General features: G+C 44.7%; 1 protein-coding gene across 9 annotated transcripts in view; it reads right to left on the bottom strand.

The window, feature by feature from the left end:
* The window catches only part of JARID2 (jumonji and AT-rich interaction domain containing 2), a 242770-nt gene that overhangs the window by 73639 nt on the left and 145931 nt on the right, over nt 1–23200 (bottom strand). For 8 of the 9 annotated variants that reach the window (XR_014251301.1, XM_082415154.1, XM_082415157.1 and 5 more), the window contains one exon: nt 22884–23025. The exons of the other annotated variant lie outside the window; for it this stretch is intronic. Coding sequence is in view for 2 of the 8 variants with exons in the window: in XM_082415154.1 (XP_082271280.1) it covers nt 22884–23025 (142 nt within the window). In the remaining 6 variants the exon portion in view is untranslated. The remainder of the gene's footprint in view (nt 1–22883; nt 23026–23200) is intronic. 9 annotated transcript variants of the gene reach the window in all.

Below are 23200 nucleotides of genomic sequence, written 5' to 3'. Positions count from 1 at the left end.
CAAAAGAGGACAGAGAAGAAAAAGTAGAGAAAAGAGGGAAAGAAATGGGAGAGAATCCCAATGTTCTACATGATCCCAATGAACTGTGAAAATGGCGGGCAGGGGGGAGATAATTCAACCGATGGAAACCTCCAATAATAAAAGGAACTGTCAACAACATTTATGAAATGAAAGTTTAAAAAGTGACTAACCTCTAAAATCTTATTTTTTTAACCCCGAACTCAAACCTAGCTTCCGTGGGTCCTCCCACACCAGGAACAGTCAATTTTTGTGATGCTTCCCATCGGTAGACGTGCTGTTTTCCCATGGCCCCCATTCTCTCCCATTCCACTGCCCAGCCCGAAGGAGAATGTAAGAGCCCCTTCCACTGAGTGGTGAGACACTTGGCCACGGGAACCTCCCGCATGGTTCTTCCCGCTACGCTGCACCGCCACCACCAGGCAAGCCACCTCTGGAGAAAAAGGAGAGCCCCAAGGTGCAATTTAAGGACGGGTGCTGGTAGGGACCCCGTGAAGGAGGGGATGCGAGAGAGGAAACTGTCACATCTTCCCAAATGGTCAGAACCCATGACATGCTGAGGCATCATGGGAACAAATGACATCCTCCCCTTCTCTGTAACCCACTGATTAACTCAAAGAAACAGAAGCTTCTTAAATGCAAGTTTCCTCACAGTTAGCTTTAGCAAAATGCCAGGGCTGCAAGCTGGATAAATCTGAATCCTGTTCATAAAGATGCAGGTGGCAGGCCACGGGGGCCAGGAGGCGCGGAACTACTCCCTTTAGAAGAAGTCTCTTCAATTCTACCAGCCTAAACATGCCCTAATGGTCTCCCTTTGATCAAAGAGACATCCATCTTCCACTGTGTCAATACGATGCCAAACACCACGCTCCCAGCCAGCCATCAGCCCCTGGGAAGGGTCGGAAGGCCCCGCCTTCAGCAATTTGTAAATGAGCATGTAGGAGAACATTACCAGCTGGACACTTAAAAGTGTTCTGCCTCCCCCGACTCCCTCCAAAATACCCTCAGAGACCAGTGATAACAACCTCACACCCAGAAAAGACCCCCAGAAGTTGACCCTGGGAACCCACTGGTTTGCAGAAGGACGGTCATTCCCTTCCCCAGCTTAGTCCTTCAGCTGGGCTCTTCCTCAGGTTTCTCTGTGTTTGGTTCTCCTATTTCACACAATTCCAGGTATCCCAGATTTTACCCAGTGCTTTCGGAAACGGATTTATTTCATCTGAGATGCAGAGTACAGCGATGTAACGTCACAGGGGTTCCCCCCGCGAATTACTGTTTTCTTTGTGTTACACAATTTTGAAAGTAGGAAATGTTACATGAATTAATCCTACAGGTAGAAACAGGGTGCATGGCTGGAGCTGTTGCTGCCACCAGGTAAGTCAGACCTCCCCGTCTTAGATTTCTACAATCTTTCAGCTCTAGGATTATAAAGACACCAACAAACTCGAGTAAGGAGTCATAAAACGAAAACACTACTCAGTGAGCTCCGATAATTCGCTATCAATCTAAAACTGTAGATATATTTCACAGAAGAGTAAGGCGACTGAACAAGAAAACCCAACTCGGAAAACTCAGAATATCCATCCTCTCATCCCGCTCCCCCTTCAACAAAGGAGAGGCAACAGGCAGGCCCAGTAACCACTGACTACGCCGGGGAAGACCCCTCGAACGCGAGCACACGCAAGAGTACACCTGACAGGGAAACTGAGGCCGAGAGCCCACGAGCTGGACGGAAAGGGACCTCAGGGAACCAGCAGACACACGCCCTGCCTTCCGGGTCTGACCGTGAAGCCTGGGTTCCATGAAGTGCATGCAGCGTAATGGAGCTGCGGCAGGACAATACAAAACAGGACCCGTACTCGGCCATTAAAACAAGCGAAACTGAGTTATGTGTAGTGAGGTGGGTGGACCTAGAGTCTGCCATGCAGAGTGAAGTAAGTCAGAAAGAGAAAAACAAATACCGTATGCTAACACATATATACGGAATCTAAAAAAAAAAAAAAAAAGGTTCCAAAGAATCTAGTGGCAGGACAGGAATAAAGACGCAGATGTACAGAATGGATTGAGGACATGGGGAGAGGGAAGGGTAAGCTGGGACGAAGTGAGAGTGGCATGGACATATATACACTAACCAAATGTAAAATAGATAGCTAGTGGGAAGCAGCCGCATAGCACAGGCAGATCAGCTCGGTGCTCTGTGACCACCTAGAGGGGTGGGATAGGGAGGGTGGGATACGGGGATGTTGCATACAGCTGACTCACTTGGTTATACAGCAGAAACTAACACAACATTGTAAAGCAGTTATACTCCAATAAAGATGTATTTTAAAAAAGAAGAAAACCAAAAAACAGGACCTGGGCCACACGAGGGAGTCGGCCCTTGAAACAACTTCCCTCTGGGATAGAAACAGGCTTGGGAACCGATCATTCATGAGAAGAGAACTTTCCGGGAAGAAAAGTAGTTTATTCCTTCCTGACCTCCCCTTCTCAAAGCAAACAGCTACAAAGACAACCTCACACCCCTGGGCTTCTAGGCTGATTAGCTCAACAATGAAACAATAAAACCAGTGGGGCCTGAGGGCTGGGTTGGGTCTGTTTGGAGCCCAAAGCCAGACCTTTGCGGACTTACAGAAGGAGACAAGGGCACCAGGTGAGGACTCAACCTCTATCTCGCGAGGACAGCCCAGCAGACTCTCATTCTTCCACGAACTGAACTCATTTTAAAGGAACGTAAAAACACAGAATAAAAACATTATACAGGGGAAAATGACATGAGAAAGACATATGCTGGGGAGTATGTGGAGAAAAAGAGATCCCTCGCACACTGTCAGCGGGAGTGTAAACTGGTGCAGCTCACTTTGGAAAACGGTATGGAGGCTCCTCAAAAAATTAAAAACAGAACTACCACAGGATCCAGCAATCCCACTTCTGGGTATTCATCCGAAGGAAATGCAGTCACTATCTCGAAGAGATACCAGCAACCCCATGTTCACTGCAGCATTATTTACAATTATTTACAGCCAAGATATGGAAACAAACTAAGAATCTGTGGAGGGATGAATGGATAAAGAAAACGTGGTATGAATATACAATGTAATATTATTCAGGCATAAAAAAGGAAATCCTGCCATTTATGACAACACGGATGGCTGCCGAGGGCGTCATGTTAAGTCAGACAGAGAAATACTGTGTGATCCTCATTTACTGTGGAATCTAAAAAAAACAAACTCATAGAAACAGAGAGTAGATTATTAGCAGGGGTGTGTGTGTGTATGTGGTCAAGGTAGAAACTTCCAGTTATAACATGAGTAAGTTCTGGGGACCTAATGTACAGCATAGTGACTACAGTTAATAACACTTTACTGTATATGTGAAAGATTAAATTAGAAAATAAAAGTACATGAGGTGAGAGATGCGTTAACTAACCTTACTGTGGTAATCATTCATAATATGTGTATACACCAAATCATCAGGTTATATACTTTAAAGTCTACACAGTGTTATATGTCAAATATATCTCAATAAAGCTGGGGCGGGAACCACAATGACTAGCATTCAAAAGTAGGGCTTCCCTGGTGGCACAATGGTTAAGAATCCTCCTGCCAATGCAGGGGACACGAGTTTGGGCCCTGGTCCGGGAAGATCCCACATGCCGCGGAGCAACTAAGCCCGTGCGCCACAACTACTGAACCTGCACTCTAGAGCCTGCGAGCCACAACTACTGAGGCCGTGCACCACAACTACTGAAGCCCGCGCGCCTAGAACCCATGCTCCGCAACAAGAGAAGCCACCACAATGAGAAGCCCGCACACTGCAACGAAGAGTAGCCCCTGCTCACCGCAACTAGAGAAAGCCCGCACGCAGCAATGAAGACCCAACGCAGCCAAAAATAAATATAAATAAAATAATAAATTAACAAAAGTAACCTAACACCCTGGAAATTTGGAATAAACTAGCCAGAATTAAGAGATTTAACTTGGTGGTTAGTTAAAAGCATTTTTCTTTAAAACAAAGCCCAAATCTATTTATGGAGTAGAAAGAAAAAAATTCAGTTATATACGACCACAAAACTTCAGAGAATGTCCCTGCACAGGAAGGCCCCAGATACAGGAAGTTGAGGAACCCTGTTCTGTTGTTGACGATCCTTTTCCTCATCGTCCCCTGAGAGATGAGGAAACAGTGCCTCAAGACACATATTTGGTGACTTGAACAGGATTAAGCCACTACTGAATACGTTTAGAGAACACACAACAACATTCTGTCAAAATACTTGAATTAACAGTCCATGGAATGCACATAATGGAATTTTAAGACACTTGGATAAATGAATGGGTTCACTGCCTGTTCAGGGGCAGGGAGTAGCCTCTGTTGTCATGGTGACTGTAAACCAAAGCATTCCCATCCACACTTGACAGCGGGTAAAATAAACACAGATGAGAAGTGACCCTATTTTGCCCTGGCAAGAATTCTGTGACACTCCCTCCCTCTCCCCATCACCTCCTCAAGGGAACTGGCTCACCCCAATCTCTGTGCAACACTCTCTGGGAGACACCACCGCCCCTGAAAAGAAACCCACAGGCTAAAAATACAACTAATTTCATTTTAAAAGACAAGCTACTGAGAAAATGTTGACCAGTATATGGAATTGCCCTTCACAGCAAACACGACTAGAAGTATGAATTCTGTGCACCAAGGGACAGCTACAGTGTTATTTAGCGTCCTCTCTCCTTCTCTGATCTAAAACACAACTTGCTTTGTAAAACACTGAAATTGGGCACACAGTGAAAGGCGGAGACAGACTTATGGAGGTGTGTGTGTGTGTGTTTTACGGGCAAATTCCCCCGCTGGGTATAAATTAAATTAAATCCTCTGCAAGTTGAAACGTGTGAAATCAGAGAAAGAATGAGAGGTGCGCTGGCACCTCCATATGTACCTATTCTCACTCCCACCCCACCGCTGCCCGGCGCACACACATTCACACACATTCACACACAGCCCTGGGAGGGCTGTGGGGAAAGGCCCGGTAGAATCGTAAGAACGGGGATGTGATGGATATTGCATTGTCTCACTGTCAGCCGAATACCATCCATGAATACTAAGTAGAAAACAGAAGAACAAATAACTTGCAGGGACACAGTACTGTTTCCAATTTTTCCTCTCCACAGCCCAGAAAGAACAGCGGGAAACATCCCCAGACCTAGTACTGTGCCATCAGTGTGGGTGCATCTACCGGGCCAAAGGGAGCAGCACCGCCCACTATGGCCTACAGGGAGCTGGAAATCATCCTATAGCTAGGGAATTAAAGCCAGCCCACGACAATCCGTGCAAAGGCAGTCCAAGATGAAATCACATTGTCCGCTTTGGCGAGTTGTTTGCAGCAGGAAAATACTTCCACTCAGACAGCGTGCCCTTAGGTAGGGCATACTGCACGTAAGCAACTACCTAAAGACAAATTACACCGGGGCGGGGGGTTGGGAAGGAGGCGGCATGCAGCCAGAGACCAGTCTATAAATAATTTCAAATAAACCACAAGGGAAGGAAAGACATCATTGTTCTGTTTCTGCACAAAGCAGATGAACAAGCTGAGGAAGGAAACGTTTCGGGACATAAAATGAAAAAAGTCTCGAAAGCCATCATCTCAAGCAGGCACGGGAAGACCGGCTAAGGCCTAAACTCAACATGTATGAAGGAAAGAGGAGGGCACAAACAGATGAAGTCGAACCACGCTTCACCTGTTGGGCTGAGTAAAGGTCTGTTCAAAGGAGAACCCAAACTAGAGAACAACAAAATGATCACAGCCCACAAAAGAAAAGAAAAATTAATTCATCTAAATTCTTACCTAAAGGAGTCACCCAAACTAACAAGCGGCGACAAGGGGAGAATACTGCTCTGAGATCAAGTCTTTCTGGAGCAAAGGCTGCATCTACCTGATAAAGGCTAACGGCTCCCAGAATTCTTAACTGCGGGGGTCATCGCTGTCCACTTACACAGCGACTCTATAGAAAACGGATATTTAGTATTTGTTGAAGGACAGTAATATGCCAGGTGCCTTAAATCATGTACAGAGCTTAGTCCAGTGGTTACCAGAGCACTGGTTATCAGAGTGTGATCCTCCAACCAGCAGCCTCAGAACTGCCTGGGAACTTACCAGAAATGCAAATTCTCAGACCAACTGAATCAGAAACTCTGGGGGGTGGGACCCAGCAAGCTGGGTTTTAACAAGTCCTCCAGGTGGTCTCCTACACGCTCAGGTCGGGGAACCACTGGGTGAGAGGCAGCTCCATAAGGTGCCATGGTTGCCATTTATCGGACAATGCAATGGAGGCTCAGCGACTTTACCTGGCTTTTAAGAACACAGATGCCAAGCAAGTATCTACATTATTCCAAAGCCTTTGCTCTCTCCACTGCACCACATTACAGAGGCTTTCTGTCCCTAGTACTGGACACGAAGGCCCGTTTAATTGGTGAGGCAGTCAGCATCAAAGATCTACTTTATATTTTAAATGAACAAAACCAGATTTAGTCCAGAGGGATTTTAATTCTGGATATGTCCTCTCAATTTTGATAAAGTCTACTTTCAAAGGTAGCACCATAAAAAAAAAAAAAAAAAAGGTAGCACCATAAAGGGTGCCACACTGGTGCCATGTGTATTGTAGGTTCTAGTTCGCTTAGCAAAACTATATGGGTACTGCTCACAGCAGGGTTAGCTTGCTTACCTAGCCAGGCATGCCTGGGAACAGGCTCCCTACTGGCTTTATTTGCTAAGAGAAGTGTGTCCACTCCCACTGTCATGCAGTTAGTGGCTACTGGCTCAAGGGGGTTTCAACAAAATCAGTTTCTATGTTCCTAGATTAAGGGTCAACAATGGAGATAGAACCTCTTTGGGAAATCCGTGGGTGTCACTATCCAAACTGACATCTGTAAGCCTCTTCATTTCTCAAATTGCTTCAACGAAAGAGAAAATTATATATCGACAGTCTTAAGTACTTTCTTTGTATACAAATTTCATTGTTTTAAGTATGAATTTTAAAATATCTGGGCAAACACAGGAGAGTGGTGAAGATGGGCAAAAGCAAATGTTTGTCCTCAAACAGGGATTAAAGTGTGTCCTGCCCATCTGAACCAAGGGCTGAACCAAGAAATCTGAATAACATGGGTAAGCCCTCGTTTGCACCAAAGGTAGGGGGAGTAGAGGCGGCGATGGTGATGGAAGGGGCCCCGCAAAAAGCAGTCCGAGCGAGCCTTCCGTGTGTCTGCTGGCAACACTCTTCCTGACTTTCGAAACACCCAGGTCTCCAGCACCCAGGGAAAGCTGTACTGCCCTACCTTCCTCTGGCTTCCACAACAGCCCAAGCTCATAGCAGGAGGGCATCTTTCAAAGACGTAATACAGGTTTTGGCTGTATGGAGAAGATCAATGTACATTTTGATTTGGTTCTAAAATCACTTCAAATATTCACAGACATTCTCACCGTGAGGATTCCCAGTGCCCAGTCCTCCCTAAGCCTTAGATTTCTCATCTATGGCCCAGGATGATCTGACATTCAGATGATCTATAAGGGCTCTATTTATCCCGGCCTCGTTCCATGAGACTGGACGGTAGGAGGCCTAAGAAATGAATATCGGGAGAGCAATCCTGGCCAGAGCGGCTCAAATCCCTACAAAGGGGAATAACGACAAGCGCCAGAAAGGCCAAATGCCAGTCCACATTACACAATGGCATTTGCCAGACCAGCAAGCAGATTATAGTACAAACTGTCTGCAGGCTGTCACAATGGATGCAAACATAGTTCTTGGGGGCAGAATAACAGGCTGAACAAATTTATAATTATGTTCTAGAGAAAGAAGGACTGAAAACAACATATATTTTAAAACTGCTAGAATCCCATCCTGCACAGTTCCAAGTTAACAGGGAGAAAACAAAATGTAAGTTAATGAATACATCATAGGTAATCACAAAGTATCCCCCAAGATTGACCTGAATCGTGCTCATGGTTACCTGAAGCATCCTCTTCAGACCATTCATTCCCCAATAGCCTGCAGGAGCCAAGGTGGGCTTCAGACTGGAAACAAGGCCCCAGTAATCCTACCATCCCCAGATAAGTAGGCACTGACAAAAAAACAGCCTTCCCACGAGATAATAATCAATAACCACTAAATGGATTTACATCATAATACATCAGAGCCAATGCTTGCTTCGTGTTATTTTTTAATTATATTATCAGAGAACAATTTACTTGACCCAGTAAAGCACCTGGCTTATTATACTGTTACATACTCAACAAAATAGTACTTCCTATGAAAGAAGCAACATCTCAGAAGGCCTCCATTCATTTCCAAATATGTCTGAAACCAAGTATGAACAACAGGACAAAGATTCGTTTCTAAGACCCAGCTCTCGTTTTCCTTCTAAACGTTTTCAATCTTTCTGCATTTTATATACAGTAGACAGCAGGAATTAACATTAATGCCAATTCTACACAGTTGAAGCTTTTTATAAAGTGGTCACATATGCTATTCAAACTTTACAGAGTAAATTTTCTTTAAGAACTAAACTCCAAAAACGCAAATAAACAAAGGCTAAGTCTTCTTTGACCTCTGGGAAAACCAAGATCTGAGAAGGTAACAGGAAAAAAATGCCAGATATATTTATTACCATCATGATGAGAGAATAATGCTTATTATCATGGAATTCGATGATCTGGTTAAATATCTCAAAATTCTACCAGAAAACAGCAGTCAATACTAAGCTAGCACCACAGGAAGAACCACACGGCCTTCAGACAAGAAGGCATTTTCCCCCTTCACTTGACATCACTAATTAGCAATGCCTGATGGAAATGCAGAAAACACACTGCAGTGGTTTCAGGACTCCAGAACCTGCTGTGAAAGCGGAAGTAGGTACTTGCTTATCCTAATCAGAGGTCACAAGAGAGGCCCTGAGGAGTCAGTTTACAAGTTACATTTTGGTTTCTGTATAGATGGATGTGGCATTTTGGACCCAGGAAGTATTATGGAAGCAGAGGAGAGATAAGAAGGGAGGAGAAACAGGCTGGGGGGGCGGGGGGCGGGGAATAAAAGAGCAGAATAATATATTACCACCAAAAAACAGTACGCTCCAGTCTTTCCTAACCCTCTAAAATAAATAACTATGGGCAACACTTCAAAAACACACAACAGAGAGACGGACACACAAGTACAGACGCACCTACCTTCCAATATGATAAGAGGGTATGTAAGATCTGGACAATTCTAAATAGGAAAATATGCTTCTCAAATAGAACAACTCCTCTAGGAATTTCCTTTCCTTACACTCTATTTGGCTACTCTTCGAATTTGTTTACCTTCACAAAAACATACAAACATACCAGATACTCCGCCAGCCACTGGGGATACAAAGAAAAACAAGGACGATCCCATCTGTGAGGGAGCTGAGGGCCAAACCCTTCTAAAGCTTGAACGTGGAGTGAGCACAGATACATAGCGATGATCACCCAATTCCCTCCCTGCCCAAACACACTCCAAAAAAAAAATCACACAGATGATGCCGACGCCACACTCATCCTATGGGATGGGCTTTAAGCTAGCGGGAGAGATCTATCAAAGCATTTTATGAGGCCATGATAGAGTCTATGTTTCCAGATCAAAGCAACTGAGCCTAAAGCAAGTGAGAAAATATTCTCGTCCCACATCTACCTTATTCCAAAGGGAAAAAACCCATCTATTATTATGATCTCTTCTTTAAATTTCTGAATTTCTAACAGCAGAAATGAACCAAAAGCTTGCCCCCCTGACAAGTGATTTACGTTGCTGCCTTCCCTCCTCGGCCTGTACTTTAGAATCTCTCTAGTGCAGTGCCCCCCCCCTCCACCCAGCCAATTCTACCATCAAAACGAAGAAGAGGGAAGGAGAGAGGGAAAGGGTAGGGCGGGGGTGATGAGAACACTCTATCCTCATCTTAGCAGCAACAATGTGCACTGCTTTTAATTGAGCTGCTAAGCAGCCAAGTGAGATGCTGACATCAGGGAACATTCTGCATAAAAAGCCATGTCTAACAACCCCTGCAAAAGCACTCACATGTGAACCACAAGTGACACTAATGGCTGTCACCCCCTTTGCAAATGAGGTGACTCCAAACCCCACAAACCCAGCATCTAGTGCCTTTCATGTGAGACGTATGGAACCAGTGTCGTCTTTGTGCTCGCTCTCAATTTCATCAAGGAAGACTTGCGAACTGATAAGATGTTTCCGGGAGGGTCAGATACCACTGAAAAGATCAGGGACGCGTTTACATTTGTCCTTTGGGAGTGTAAAAGGCAAGGAGGGCAAAAGCACGTGACAGAGACGTTCATACCGAAAATACGAGGAAGAGCAGTGCTAGAAGAGGAAGGAAGGAAACTGGTATCCAGTTTCCGTGGCAACCACAAAGCATGCATGCTACACCATCATTTGCATAGGAGGTGGAAGTGATATCCCTGCAATCAGATCTCTGAGGTAACAGAAAAAGGAAATGGCCACAGCGGTAATAAAACTGCCTCAAATGAAGTTCTACCATTTTCCTTAAACAAATAAATGCAGCAGAAGCCTGTGTGCTTACCAGGAACCTTAAGCAAATTCTGGGAGCAGCTGCCCATTCCCACAAGCATCCAAAAATTTGTCCTCAATAACAACTAATGGCCAATTAAATCAAAGGGATTTTGCCAATCTCTAACCCTGCAGAGGACACACATACTCTGGGGCAGGCCCCGTGTTTCCCATTCCTTCCTTCACACTAAGACCCACGTGCACAGACCTCTTAGGAGGATGGTACGTCTTTATGGAGAAGAACTGACTATCTACGAAGACTTCCCTAAACAGAATCCCTCTCTAGCAGGAAAAGTAATGTGTTAAGGAAAGAGGAGCCCAGTTTCACTAATGAAAAAGCTTAATACACAATTCCAGGAAGATAAGCATTAACAGTAAATTTGAAAATAAAATGCACAATGCCAGAAAGATACACCTCTCCCTGCTTTAGATTCCTACACTGTTACTCCATATACAAGGGGTTACCCCACCCCAGATTACCCAGGCCAGATATGTGGTGCTTTAAGAGACACTTAAAAATGGAAATTCCAAGATAACTTTAAAAGTCAAGTAAGGATGGAGCCAACATAAATTTATTCTAAAAGTCTCCTAATCAAAACCAGAAAATGACAGTGATAGTTTTCAATTACCAAAGACCCCCCGCCCCCCCCCCCCCCCCCCGTCAATCCCTTTCTGATTAGCCAAGAACCTCTTATGTTTAAGTCAATTCATCCTTTGGTTCAAAAAAAAGAAAGAGATCACGACTGGGGTTTGTTTTTCATTTACTAAGGTGAAGACAGGGAGCCCATCTGTTCCCTCCTCTAATCAAAGGACACTAACTAATGCTAGCGTTCAACATGCATCCAACAAACATCAATTCCCGTGCCTCTCAGCACATCTTGGCTTGGAGTGATTTGGGGACCAAGGCTACAGCATAGCAGGCACCTACCTACTGCTGAGATACGTTACCGTGCTTAATTCGAAGAACCACCTGGGTTGTTGGTTACTGCACGGCTGCCTACCTGGGCTGGTCCAACTCGAAGGCTACACAGCTCTCAGACCACTGCAGGTCCCTGCAGGCCCAGGACAGGCAGGGTGGGGTGTCGGGTGCACCCTACTCTCACTACAGGTGACTGCTTAAATCAACTACAATACTGCGTCAATCCTGACGATGGACTCCGCAAGACAGAAAACTGGAGTGGGACCTATATTTTTGTCCCAACAAACACGTGTGCCCCTTCAAAATATCAGCTAACCCTCTTATCTCAAACGTGCTGTACAGAAAAGTTAGTAAATAAACCCTGCCCCCTGCCAGCCCTCTGGTCAAGTCAGTTAGAGGAAGTACTGAAGCACACCAGGCCTTCCAGAAGCAGCCTGCTACAGAGCACACAGAGCACGGCATGCGTCAAGGCTCAGCCTGTGCGAAGAAGCCCCCGGCACGCAGCGCTGGCCCTCCCTGCTCTGCAGCACCCAACATGCTCACTGCGTGATTAATGTGGCTCCAACACATCCATCTACCGGGCTGACTGCGCCCCCGGCACTGGGCCTGTCTCTCCGTGCTATCTTGCCCAAGAAGCTGGCTCCCGACACCCTCCATCAGGAAGTTACAAGAGCTGCTCCACGGATTCTAGAGCCTAGCAAGAGTGAAAGAGTCTACAAAAGGAAAAACTCAATGTTCCTGTCCGCTCACTGCAGGGGTCCCCAACTTCCCTAGACACCCCCTGGTGTCCCACAGACGTCACATCTTCCATGGTACTCGACGCACGGCATTTGAAATGATTTGCTTCTTTCCTTCTTTTCTCTGGAATGGAGATTTCCTGCAGCTCAAAATGAGGCTTAATCGACCGTATCTTAGATCCACCCAGTACCTGGCAAACAACTCGGATCTTGATGAAGAAATCAGCATTCCTGGACTCCGCTTCCCTGAAGGTCCCACTCCTCTGAGGGTTAAAAAAGGTATCGCTTGGCCCAGCCCTGAGACTCCTCAGACCTCTCCCAAAATTTTGAAAACAGAACTCTTCCATCTGTCTCCATCACCAGCACTCCATGGGGGCTGTGCACCACTCCACTCAAGGTGGGTAGAAACCATTTACTGAGTCCTGAAATAATCCGGGGGCTTTATCTCCTGGCAAAGTTCACCCAATCCCCTCTGTGTGTCAGTTTTCTCATCTACAAAATGGGAATGATGTTCAAAGACCTATCCCAAAGGGTCTGCTGTGAGAATCAAATGGACTAATACACGTAAACAATTTAGAATATGGCCAGCACACCAGAAGCGGCACACAAACATCTGTCAGAGCCACCCTGCAAAGGGGTAATTCGTTTGGAAGACTATCTTTCTCACGGAGAGTTAAGAGGAAAAGCTGAGTTAAGCAGCAGAAAGGCTCTCCAAAGTGCCAGTCCATAAGATCCTAGAATCTTAGAATTTCCTTTCTCCCGATTTCTAATCAAAGGCCTAGTTATAAGACTGTGCCAGAAAAAAACATGTCACTCCTTAAACCATCTAACTCAGAGGATCAATCAGAGATAAGTCTCCCACCCAGGTGTCACTTGCCGTAAGATCAAGAGGCCATCAGGAATGGACACACAATAGTTTACACATGTTTGTATGCTACCCAGGGACCCAGCATCACTCCAAGAGTTTCGAAAATCTCATAGACACCAAGGCCCTGGAGAGCTGTCTTCCTGTCCCAGGAACAATGGCCTCACGGACTGTATGAGAGTCCTGGTCCCGGGGATACACCTATGAACAGTGCCGGGCCAGAGGCACTGAAGTCAGGAGTGGGGTCTCAGGAGGCTAAAGTCACGTGCCACGTCCACAGGGTCGAGAAGAAGAAGGGGAAAGGAGAGAGAAGCAGCAGGAAGGCTCTCCAAGGAGGGGAGTGCCTTGAGAAAGCAGGTAAGGAGACTCCATGCAAGGACAGGAGCGCCCCGCAGTGCAAGCACAGCTGCCAGGAAGCCCTGAACACTGCCCCCCACACCCGACCTCCCCGGGCCTCGCGGCCACGGCCCTAAGGAAGAGCAGGCCAGTGAGAGTCAGCGGGACTGGGGATGAGAGGTGACGCCCTTCCGCCAGCTCCTGCCTCCCACGTACCCGACCCAGGATAACACGCAGGGGCTCAGCCCAGGGTGAATTCAAGCACACAGAGCACCCCTGAGCCCTACTGATGCTGGTTTGGGCGGTAACAGTGCGCCTCTGCTAAAGCTAGAAGCACAGGGTAGAGGGGAGAAAGAAAACATTCCAAAGGGAAGGGAACCTGCAGCCCATCCTGCCATTTAGGCCAAACAAATCTACGCACATTCCATACAGGGAACCCCAGATCACCAGCCCAAGTCTGGGCAGTCACAAAGCAACCTCAGTCCCCACCCAGTTCCAGATTCTTCCGAGCTCCACCCTCTGCCTCCTCCGCCCCACCTCCCAAAGCACCACCTAGACCTGGGCTTTCCTTCCTCTGATCCGCAGCTCCGTGAATGGGCTGAGCCTTTAGTCCTCCATAAAGGGCGTTGCTCGTGCATTTTCAAGTGCACAGTCAAGAGGGCCTAACGTGTGAGAAGGACCACACAGATGGACTCCACAAGATGCTTTGTTAAATGAGAAGAAGGCTCTGCTTCTTGGAAACCAAAGCAATGCAAAACATTGTCTTGAAAACCCCAAGTCATGCCACACAGGTAACAATCTGCCACATAGTCAAAATTCTGAGACAGGAAGAGGAAACGGGGAATCCCATAAACCTCCCATAAATAATGTCACGTGCAAAACCAGTCAGACGTTATGGTGATTAGAGCAGCTTCCGAGGTTCCGCAGACACCATGGCCGGGCTCCACGTCACCATGGGGGACGGGACGCGGGAGGGTTCTCTTGAACAGACTGCCAGTGTCTTGGGTTACCGAGGGGACAGAACTCACGAGCGGGATCTGAGAGGTCTGAACAAAGCCCAGGGGATGCTGCTGCAGGAGAAGAATCTGTGTCTAACCATGACCGTGGGTGATGACACTGAGAAGCCCTGGCACGATCAGAAAGACTCTCACAGCCCTCTGCTAGCCAACTGGAGTCACGTGACCTTCAGGTTCACCTTGGTGGCCACTTAACCTGGGAAAACACTTAAGATCAGGGTTAAGGTGTGCAGAGCTGAGAGATGCAAACTCCCCTCCCAAACTTGAACAGCAGGGAAGGTGAAACAGACCCACGCATGAGCAGGAACCTGAGGTGCGCCAACAGAGTGAAAAGTGAAGTGAAAGAAAAGCGTATTTTCCCAGAGGGAAGTAGGAACAACCCACTATAATCACTAAGTCATCACGATCTATCTGGAACGGTCACTTGAAATAAAATAGTCAGTTAGGGCCTCAGAGTTCTCACATCCAGGATGACTTGTGCAGGAAAGCATGACCTCTAACCTCTAACACTGGAAGGCTCCAGAGATGATTTCAAAAGCAAAGTGTGTTTTACTCAAAAGAAACTAAAGATTCCCCCGTCTTCTATCTACTTCTTGGTTTACAGTGAACAAAAATATTTCACTTATTACATTAAAGAAGGAATACAAGCACCAGCAGAGAAGAGACCATTTACTAGGCTGTATGATCTGAGGGGCCGCAAGAGGTGTCCAGTGCGCCGAGGTGCGCAGCTGGCGGGGGGTGGCGAGAGGCACTGTGAACCAGCCACGGTTCAGCTCGCCAAGCCAGGCACTGGTGGTCCAAAGGAGCACCCTTCTGGAATTTGTCCTGAAGGTACCTGAAAAAATAAGACCTACATCCGATACTCCTGATGGAAGGTGACATGGTGGGAAAGTTCCAGGCATTAGAGATACGAAGAGCTGGGTTCAAATCGTGACTTTGCTATTTACACGAAACATGCCACTGGTGAAGTATTTTGAACATTTGTTGACTCAGCTATAAAACAGGGTAATAAAACCTTCCAGGTATTTCATAAGGATTAAAGTAAGATTTATTAGCACGATATGTTATATTCACTAAGGGACAGTTCTTCTTTTAGAGACAGAGGTTCTGGAGCTTCGAAGAGTAGGAAGGATGGATTTCTACTAGCAACATGCTCTCTTGTGGAGGGAGATTTTTCTATTTATAAGTCAGCTGCTTCTTTATTTTGAAATTTTCTATTTCATTGCATTGGGGCCTACTTATGCAATTCACTTTTTTCTTTTCTGATGACTAATTAAACGTGAGGTTATGACCGTGACTAAGATAAAGTGCAAACACAGTAGTTAACATTTCCTGTGTTGTGTTTCTATCTCATTCTCTTTCTCTCAGTCAACATTCAAAGAACAGATAGGACTTCTGCTTCTGGCTGAGACAGAGTAACAGGGACAGGATTCCCCTCCTGCCTGAAAAAACTAAAAATCCATACAAGACAATGAACATCACACAACAAAGCACTGTGGCCCCTGGGAAACAAATGATTGCCCAGATTACCGCCTTGAGAGAAATCCAGAGGAATCCCTGAGTTGAGGAGAAGGAATTGAGAGTTTGGGGAGGAACAGAATGTATAGAGAAGAGTACTAGAGAGGCAAGAGCCACACAGAAAACTCTGGAATCTGCTGAGGACCCTCCTCAAGTATTCACTGAGTACACGTGTGTGAGGGAAGTACCCAAGGAAAAGTACCACAAGAAAGAATTACAGGGAACACTCCCCGAACCCCACACAGGGCTGGGAATCATGCTTTGCCAAAATGGTACACATAACTCACAGGGCACTGAGTAAAGTACTTATATGGGTTCTACCTGAGTAGTTGGGAAAGCTTACCCCTACACCAAACACTGCTCTCTGGCTCTACCTAACAAAGCTTAAAAGGTTCAATGTTCTCTAGTAACCTAATCATACCCTAGAGCAATGCTTGAGAATAGGCAGAGAAATACAAACATACCCAGAACCCAACAAAAGAAAACTTACGATGCCTGGCATCCAGTAAGAAATTACCAGGCAAGCAAAATAGGAGGAAGACGTGACCTATATTGAGTGGAGGGACATCAATCAATCCAAAATGACCCATAAGTGACACACATGATAGGTTAGTAGACAAAGACACTAATAACATCTATTATAATTCCATTACATATGTTCAAGAAGGTAGAACAAAGACTAAGCTATATTAGGAGAGACACTAAAGATTATAAAAAGACCAAAATCTAGAGACGTCTAGAGACTAAAGACAACAATGTCTGAGGTGAAAATTATGTCTGCAGATATTACGTAGAAACTATCTACAATGAAACAGAGAAAAAAAAGACTGGAATAAAATGAACAGAGTACTCATGAGCTGTGGAACAACTTGAAACACCTGGATATACGTACACCTGAAATCCCTACGGTGGGGGAAAGGAACACATGTGAAATATACCTGCAGAAATAATGGTTCTAATCTTTCCAAAATTGATGAAATCTACAAAACTGAGAAGCTCTATGAAGCCCAAACACAAGAATCTAAGAAACCTATATGAAAGCATATTGTATGATAGATTTTTTTTTTAAAACTTTAGAAGCAGATGTCTTGCCAGATACACTGCAAGCCAGGAGATGATGGAGCAGTACCTTTAACAAACTCCACAGGGGAGTGGAGGAGGAAGAACTATTAACCTACAATTCTATACCCAGCAAAAATATCTTCCAAAACTGAATGTGAATTTCTCACAACTGCATGTGATTCTACAACCCTAATAAGAAGATTCTTTTTTAATCAGGTTGAAATAAAGACCTTATCAGATATAAAAAACCTAAAAGATTCATCCAACACCAGCAGAAATTGGAAATGTTAAAGTCTACAAGCAAAATCAAAAGGAAAATGATACCAGAAAGCCACATAGATCTAAAGGAAGGAATGAAGAGCACCAGAAGTGACAGCTGTGTGGGTAAATTAAAAGAGCAGATGGGCTAGACACAGCTAGGTTTACAATTTTTACATTTATGTAACTCCACAGTTATTTTCTGTGGTTATTAAAGGTGCCGCATAATATTCAGTTCCTCCGTTTTGTACCTTTTTTACTTCCTGTAGGTAGAGAGTATGTTTCAGTCAAGATAGCTCTGAATTCAATAGTGCATTTAACATTAAACTATCCTACTAATGCATTTTGTTACACAGATATGTAAAAACTATTTAGGCTTTTAAAATTCTAATTCTTAAGGATGGTCACGTTGAATAACTCCAATTTCTAACACTGCGTGCTGCCCAGTAAGAATCCTATGCATTTGGGCCTATCTTCTTTCCAAACTTGGAGGTAGCAAACTACTGCATGTCAACATAGTACCTCGGAACAGGAATAATAAGGAAAACAGTAACATTTGACAATTCACCTGTAAAAGGGATGCCTATTAAAAGCCTGGGAGAATTCTCACCATCTCAACATGTATTCATATCCAAAACCTGAACCGCACCAAGTCCTCACCCCTAACACACCACATTCAAAATTCAACCTCCTAGAGCAGGGCTGGCTGTCTGAACTCCATCAAGTCTTACACTACTAAAGGCTTAAATAACTAAAATACAGCAGCTCTTTGTTTAACAAGAAGAAAACACTTACATCGCTACAGAGGCACAGTCCACACTATTTTTTTAATTTTTTTTTTACTAGGTCAGTAGACGCTACTGGAGTTTGTTTTTAAAAGTGTGTCAGGGATCTTACTATTAAGTAGTAGCGAAATAGGGGCCACCTCCCAAGGGCTTATGTGTGACTTATGTGTGAATAGCCCAGATAGCATCTTCACAAACTACATCCCCACCCCACTCACACCTGCTCTGTGCAAGCAAATACCTGGTCACAACAAGCTTTGTGGAAGAATTCACACTCCACACCATTAGGGTCCTTCCCGTGACTCAGTAACTTCAGAAAAAGAGGGACGGGGCTTCCCTGGTGGCACAGTGGTTGAGGATCTGCCTACCAATGCAGGGGACACGGGTTCAAGCCCTGGTCTGGGAAGATCCCGCATGTCACGGAGCAACTAGGCCCGTGAGCCACATTAATGAGCCTGCGCGTCTGGAGCCTGTGCTCCGCAACAAGAGAAGCCACGATAGTGAGAGGCCCGCGCGCTGCGATGAAGAGTGGCCCCCGCTCGCCGCAACTAGAGAAAGCCCTCGCACAGAAACGAAGACCCAACACAGCCAAAAAATAAATTAATTAATTAATTTAAAAAAAAAAAAAAAAGAGGGACACAGGCCCACACTTTTCCATCTGCCCATGGATGGTGGTGAGGGCGGCGCCATGGAGAAAAGATACAAATCACAGTTTGCATAAATCAAAATCACATTTGAGAAGTCTTCAATGAATGTGCATGTCCCCATGTAGCAATTCATGTGTCATACACGCTGATGACAGCTAACAGTAATATGTCACACGGAGTCCTCCTTATATACCTGGGCGCTCCTCATGAATCAATTTGCCTAGGACACAAAACCTCCCATAAGGTGGTTACTACTGTCACAGACATTTTACAGATGAGGAAACCGAGGCCCGGTGATGTTACAGAACCTGCCCCAGAACACATAATAGACAGTTGAGCCAGAAGAGGCCACACGGTCTGGCTCCAGCCCATACTCAACCACAAGGTCCCCATGACACGTCCCTGAGAACTTCCACCGCCTTTACGTTCCTCCCACCTATTCCCTCCACCCATCCAAAGATAAAATAAGTACATACAGCACTTAATTCTGCTAGATATCTGAGTGGCCAAGTCCAGTGACCCCTGAGGGACCATGCATTTTGGATCTCCCGTGTACTTACACCTAAAAGTATACCATTTCACCAACTTCTCTGTACACCTTCTTTCCACCAGCCAAACACATAATCCCCATCCTGATCATAACCATCATTCCCAAGTTTCTCACAGTCTATCCACACATGACTGACAAAATTGGTCCATTCTGGTTTCTACAAATCCTCAGATACTTCTTGCAGGAAACAAATTTTACAATACCCGAGTATCCTGGGATGAGCAATGTAAGGGGTGAGGGTAAGGAGCTAGGCATGGCATGATTAAAGGCTGAAAATCTCTGTCATGTTTCCATTCTAAACAGTAAGAACTAATTAATGTATGATTTTTTTTAATTATTTATTAAACTCACCTACCACAGGGATCACAAGAAAAAGAAAACCAACACCTAGGAACTCCCACCAGCGCTGAGTCCTTCAGATCTTCAATGGCTGGGCTGCCCTGTCCATCAAACAGGCAAAGAGCTTCTAGAGGGGTTGGCTTTTCCTTTCACAAAGAGTGACTTTAGATGATGACCTTTCAATGACTAGGTAAAGAGATACCTTTTATTTTTGCCTCAACCAAGAAAAATAAATCCTATGGAACTCTGGATTCTACTGCTTCCTATGTGCCAAAGAGATCCCCAAGTTAAGTAAAACCAGTGGCACAAGTACATAGGACCAAACACAGCTTAGGGGGTTTCCGGTAGAAAAATAACACAGTGTAAACACATGGAATGTTTTGACTAAAGACTTAAGAAATGTGTTACAAGCATCAATCAGAAAATGGAATTGCTTCAACTTGCAGGCTGGAAATTCAGGGCAAGGTCTAAACTGAGGCTGGCATAGTCTACACATCAGATTTCAATTTTTCTTGAGGAAGTCAAACACATAAATTCCCTCTTTCTTTCCCCTCCCCCACCAAGACAAAGGCATATTAACTGGTGATCCTAAAAACATGCACCTAGAAAGGGCAATTAACTGTACAAAAATAGCTAGCAATTCGTATCATTCTAAAGAGAGAGGGAGAGAGAGAGAGAGAGAGAGGGAGGGAGAGGGAGAGAAAGAGGGAGAGAGGGAGGGAGGGAGGGAGCATTTTCCAAAACAAATACATAAATCATGACTGGAATTTTAGGACTCTGTTCTCACATAGAAAGTCTAAATGCCAAAAGAGAATGCAAGTGGTGCATCATAAAACATGCTCTCCTCATGCATATTTATGGGAATTTTAGACGCTAGGTAAAGAGTAAGATCTAGTCAACAATCAGTTCAATGCCGCTTCAGCGACATTTCAAAATCACCACTTTAGGTAGTTACTCTGGGCTTGGCTTGGAATCAGCAGAGACAGCACACTTCTCAGCTTCTTAGAAAAGGTACGTTACATGTAACATGAAGGAAGGTTGAGAGCACTGAAGTCTGACGGTAACTGACAAAGCTCCAGGAATTCAGATTCCAGTTCATACCCTTACAAGGCAGGGCTCATACCATAGAATGTATACTAAACGTTTATGCTAAATACCAACAAGGAATCAAAATAAGCCAAAAATTATTAAAAGTTATTATTTTCTATTTGCTATGTACCCTGCAACACTTCAAGACATTTATGCCCTAACTACACACTACCCATCCGTAAACTACGAAGCCCCTTTCTGCAGCGCAGGCCACCCCAGACCAGCCCTAAATCTAGCCTAACCTGTCAAACCTTAATCTACACTATGTCCCTGATTAAGTAGACTGTGATCATAACTCCCCAAAATGCTGTCATGAATCCGTAATTCAGTAAAACAAGGTACTTGGCACACTAATAATTAAAGCAGATTAGCAATGCGTTGAGTTTTCCCTAAGTTCCCCTAAACAAAGTTTCTCTTTTTCACTGCCCTGGAGAATTAAAGTTAATTGACTGATTTGCACACAGCTGCCACACAGGACCACAGTCCCGTGCAAAGAGGAAGCCGGCAGCACTGCCATCTGAGAAAGGCACTAGGAGCCAGGGACAAAGGGCTCCCCACACCCACCTCAAGAGAATGAAGCCTAATGGCCTTTGTCATCATACCCCCATGCCGACCGGCCTCACCAGAGGAGAGGGTGATGGACGGCCACGTAGCTGGAGGATGGGTACTGTCATTTCCAACCACAATCACAGACTTCTGTTCCTCAAAAACAGATGAAAGATGATGCATGACCTCCCACCCATGTTTGGAAACATGGAGAGTGTTATTACACATTCCAGTATGTTTACTAATGTGGTTTTTCTTACACACCCTTTAACTCCCTCTCTTGTGACGTTGCACTTTTCAAATTGGGGCAGAGCGAATGTTTGTCACAGAGCATCTGAAACATTAAAGGCTTACACTGAGACACTCAGCCAAGTGTTTTTAAATAGAGTAACATACAAAGTCCAGTACACTCACTGGCAGAGATACTTCTTACGTAAGCGTGCTAATTGTACTAACAAATCCAATGACACCTTCTAAGACACAGTGCTGAGGATTAAGGGAAAAAGAGGATGGAAGTTAATACAGACTCTATACCATGGGTGTTCTAAACGAAGACACTGCGTGACAGAGGAAAATAAAAGGCTTGGAGCTATGCATCTCAAATTTCAGATCTAAAGTACAGTTCTGTTAAGGATTTTAAGTATCCACACATGGCCACTCTTCTCCCTTCCTCTTAATTTGCCACCATATTCAGTTCTTCATTAGATATACACATCTAGATGGTTTCTGAAAAGTAACTATAATTCTGTATATAGAAAGGGCAATCAACGAAGTCCAGACTAGGAGTTATTTTTTTTCCCCTTTCCCAAACCTCTCCAACAAACAGATTCTAAGAAAAAGTAATTAATCTTGTCATCCAGGAAAACACTGAGTCTGAGAGCAGAAAAGGAATGAAATGAAATATAAATTCTAAGGGGGGTGGCAGTCCGCGCAGACAACACGAGGCGTGAAATAAGGCTGATAACTAACAAAGGGTTTTTAAAACACCCAATTAAAAGCGTTATTATATAATGTCACTGTCTGACCATGAAGCCACAACTCTTATCAAACTACCATAGCCAACTTCCTGATCAAGCTATCTGAAGCTTATTTAGGAAAGTCATTTAAAAAAATTAAAAACCTGCTGGTAAATTACTTTTAAGAACTGATTTCACACCTACTAACTTGGTTACCACCAAGTGGATTTTGCTTTCCTGACAAGGGGAAGAATTTTTCAGAAACACCACATTTAATTCTTCAAATTTTTAGAAACATCTCTTTAGAAATGACGAAATACCATCTAATATACTCAAGAATACAACTGATGAAAATCAATTTAAATGAACAGCAAAGACAGGAATTACAAGTTGGCAACTCTTTGGCCAATTTTTATGGCAGGAAAGTGTTTTCTTTGGTCCACAGCATTTTTTTTGCTTTATTCGTCTCTAATAATAATTAGTGGACAATATTTAGAAACCAGGATATTTGATACAAAAATCCAGAATTCTGGCTCCTCTATGAAAAAATCAGGAGATTGGGTGAGTGGGCCCAAGTTTGTTCCCACGCGGCCAAAACTGGCACCTAGTGTGAAAGTCCCTGGTTTAAGGCACCAGTATTTTCAGCCTTGGGTACTAACCTTTTCCTCGACGGCCCTTCTTCAAAATCTGAAGAACTAACATCGTTGCTAGTTGAGGACACTTGGGATGCATCGTCCTTCTCATTCTCTGACTGTTCTGACGCTGGTCCTAATCCCTTAGACTGGCCATTACCAAGGAGCCCTACAGGTGAAAAAAGGGGACAAACACTTAAATACATGACATCAGGAAGCAGCACTTTACCACAGTTAACCCTACGCAGTGGCTGATGAGGGCAGACAAGAATCTGGATAGAAGAGAATTAGAAGGCACATATCCCTTGTGAATGGAGGGGGAAAAGTCCCACCTCATCCTACTT

The sequence above is a fragment of the Balaenoptera physalus genome (genome assembly GCF_965194825.1).
Source record: "Balaenoptera physalus genome assembly, chromosome: 11".
NCBI lineage: Eukaryota > Metazoa > Chordata > Mammalia > Artiodactyla > Balaenopteridae > Balaenoptera > Balaenoptera physalus.
The sequence above is the reverse complement of the archived record's forward strand: the minus strand, read 5'-3'. Positions and strand labels throughout refer to the sequence as shown.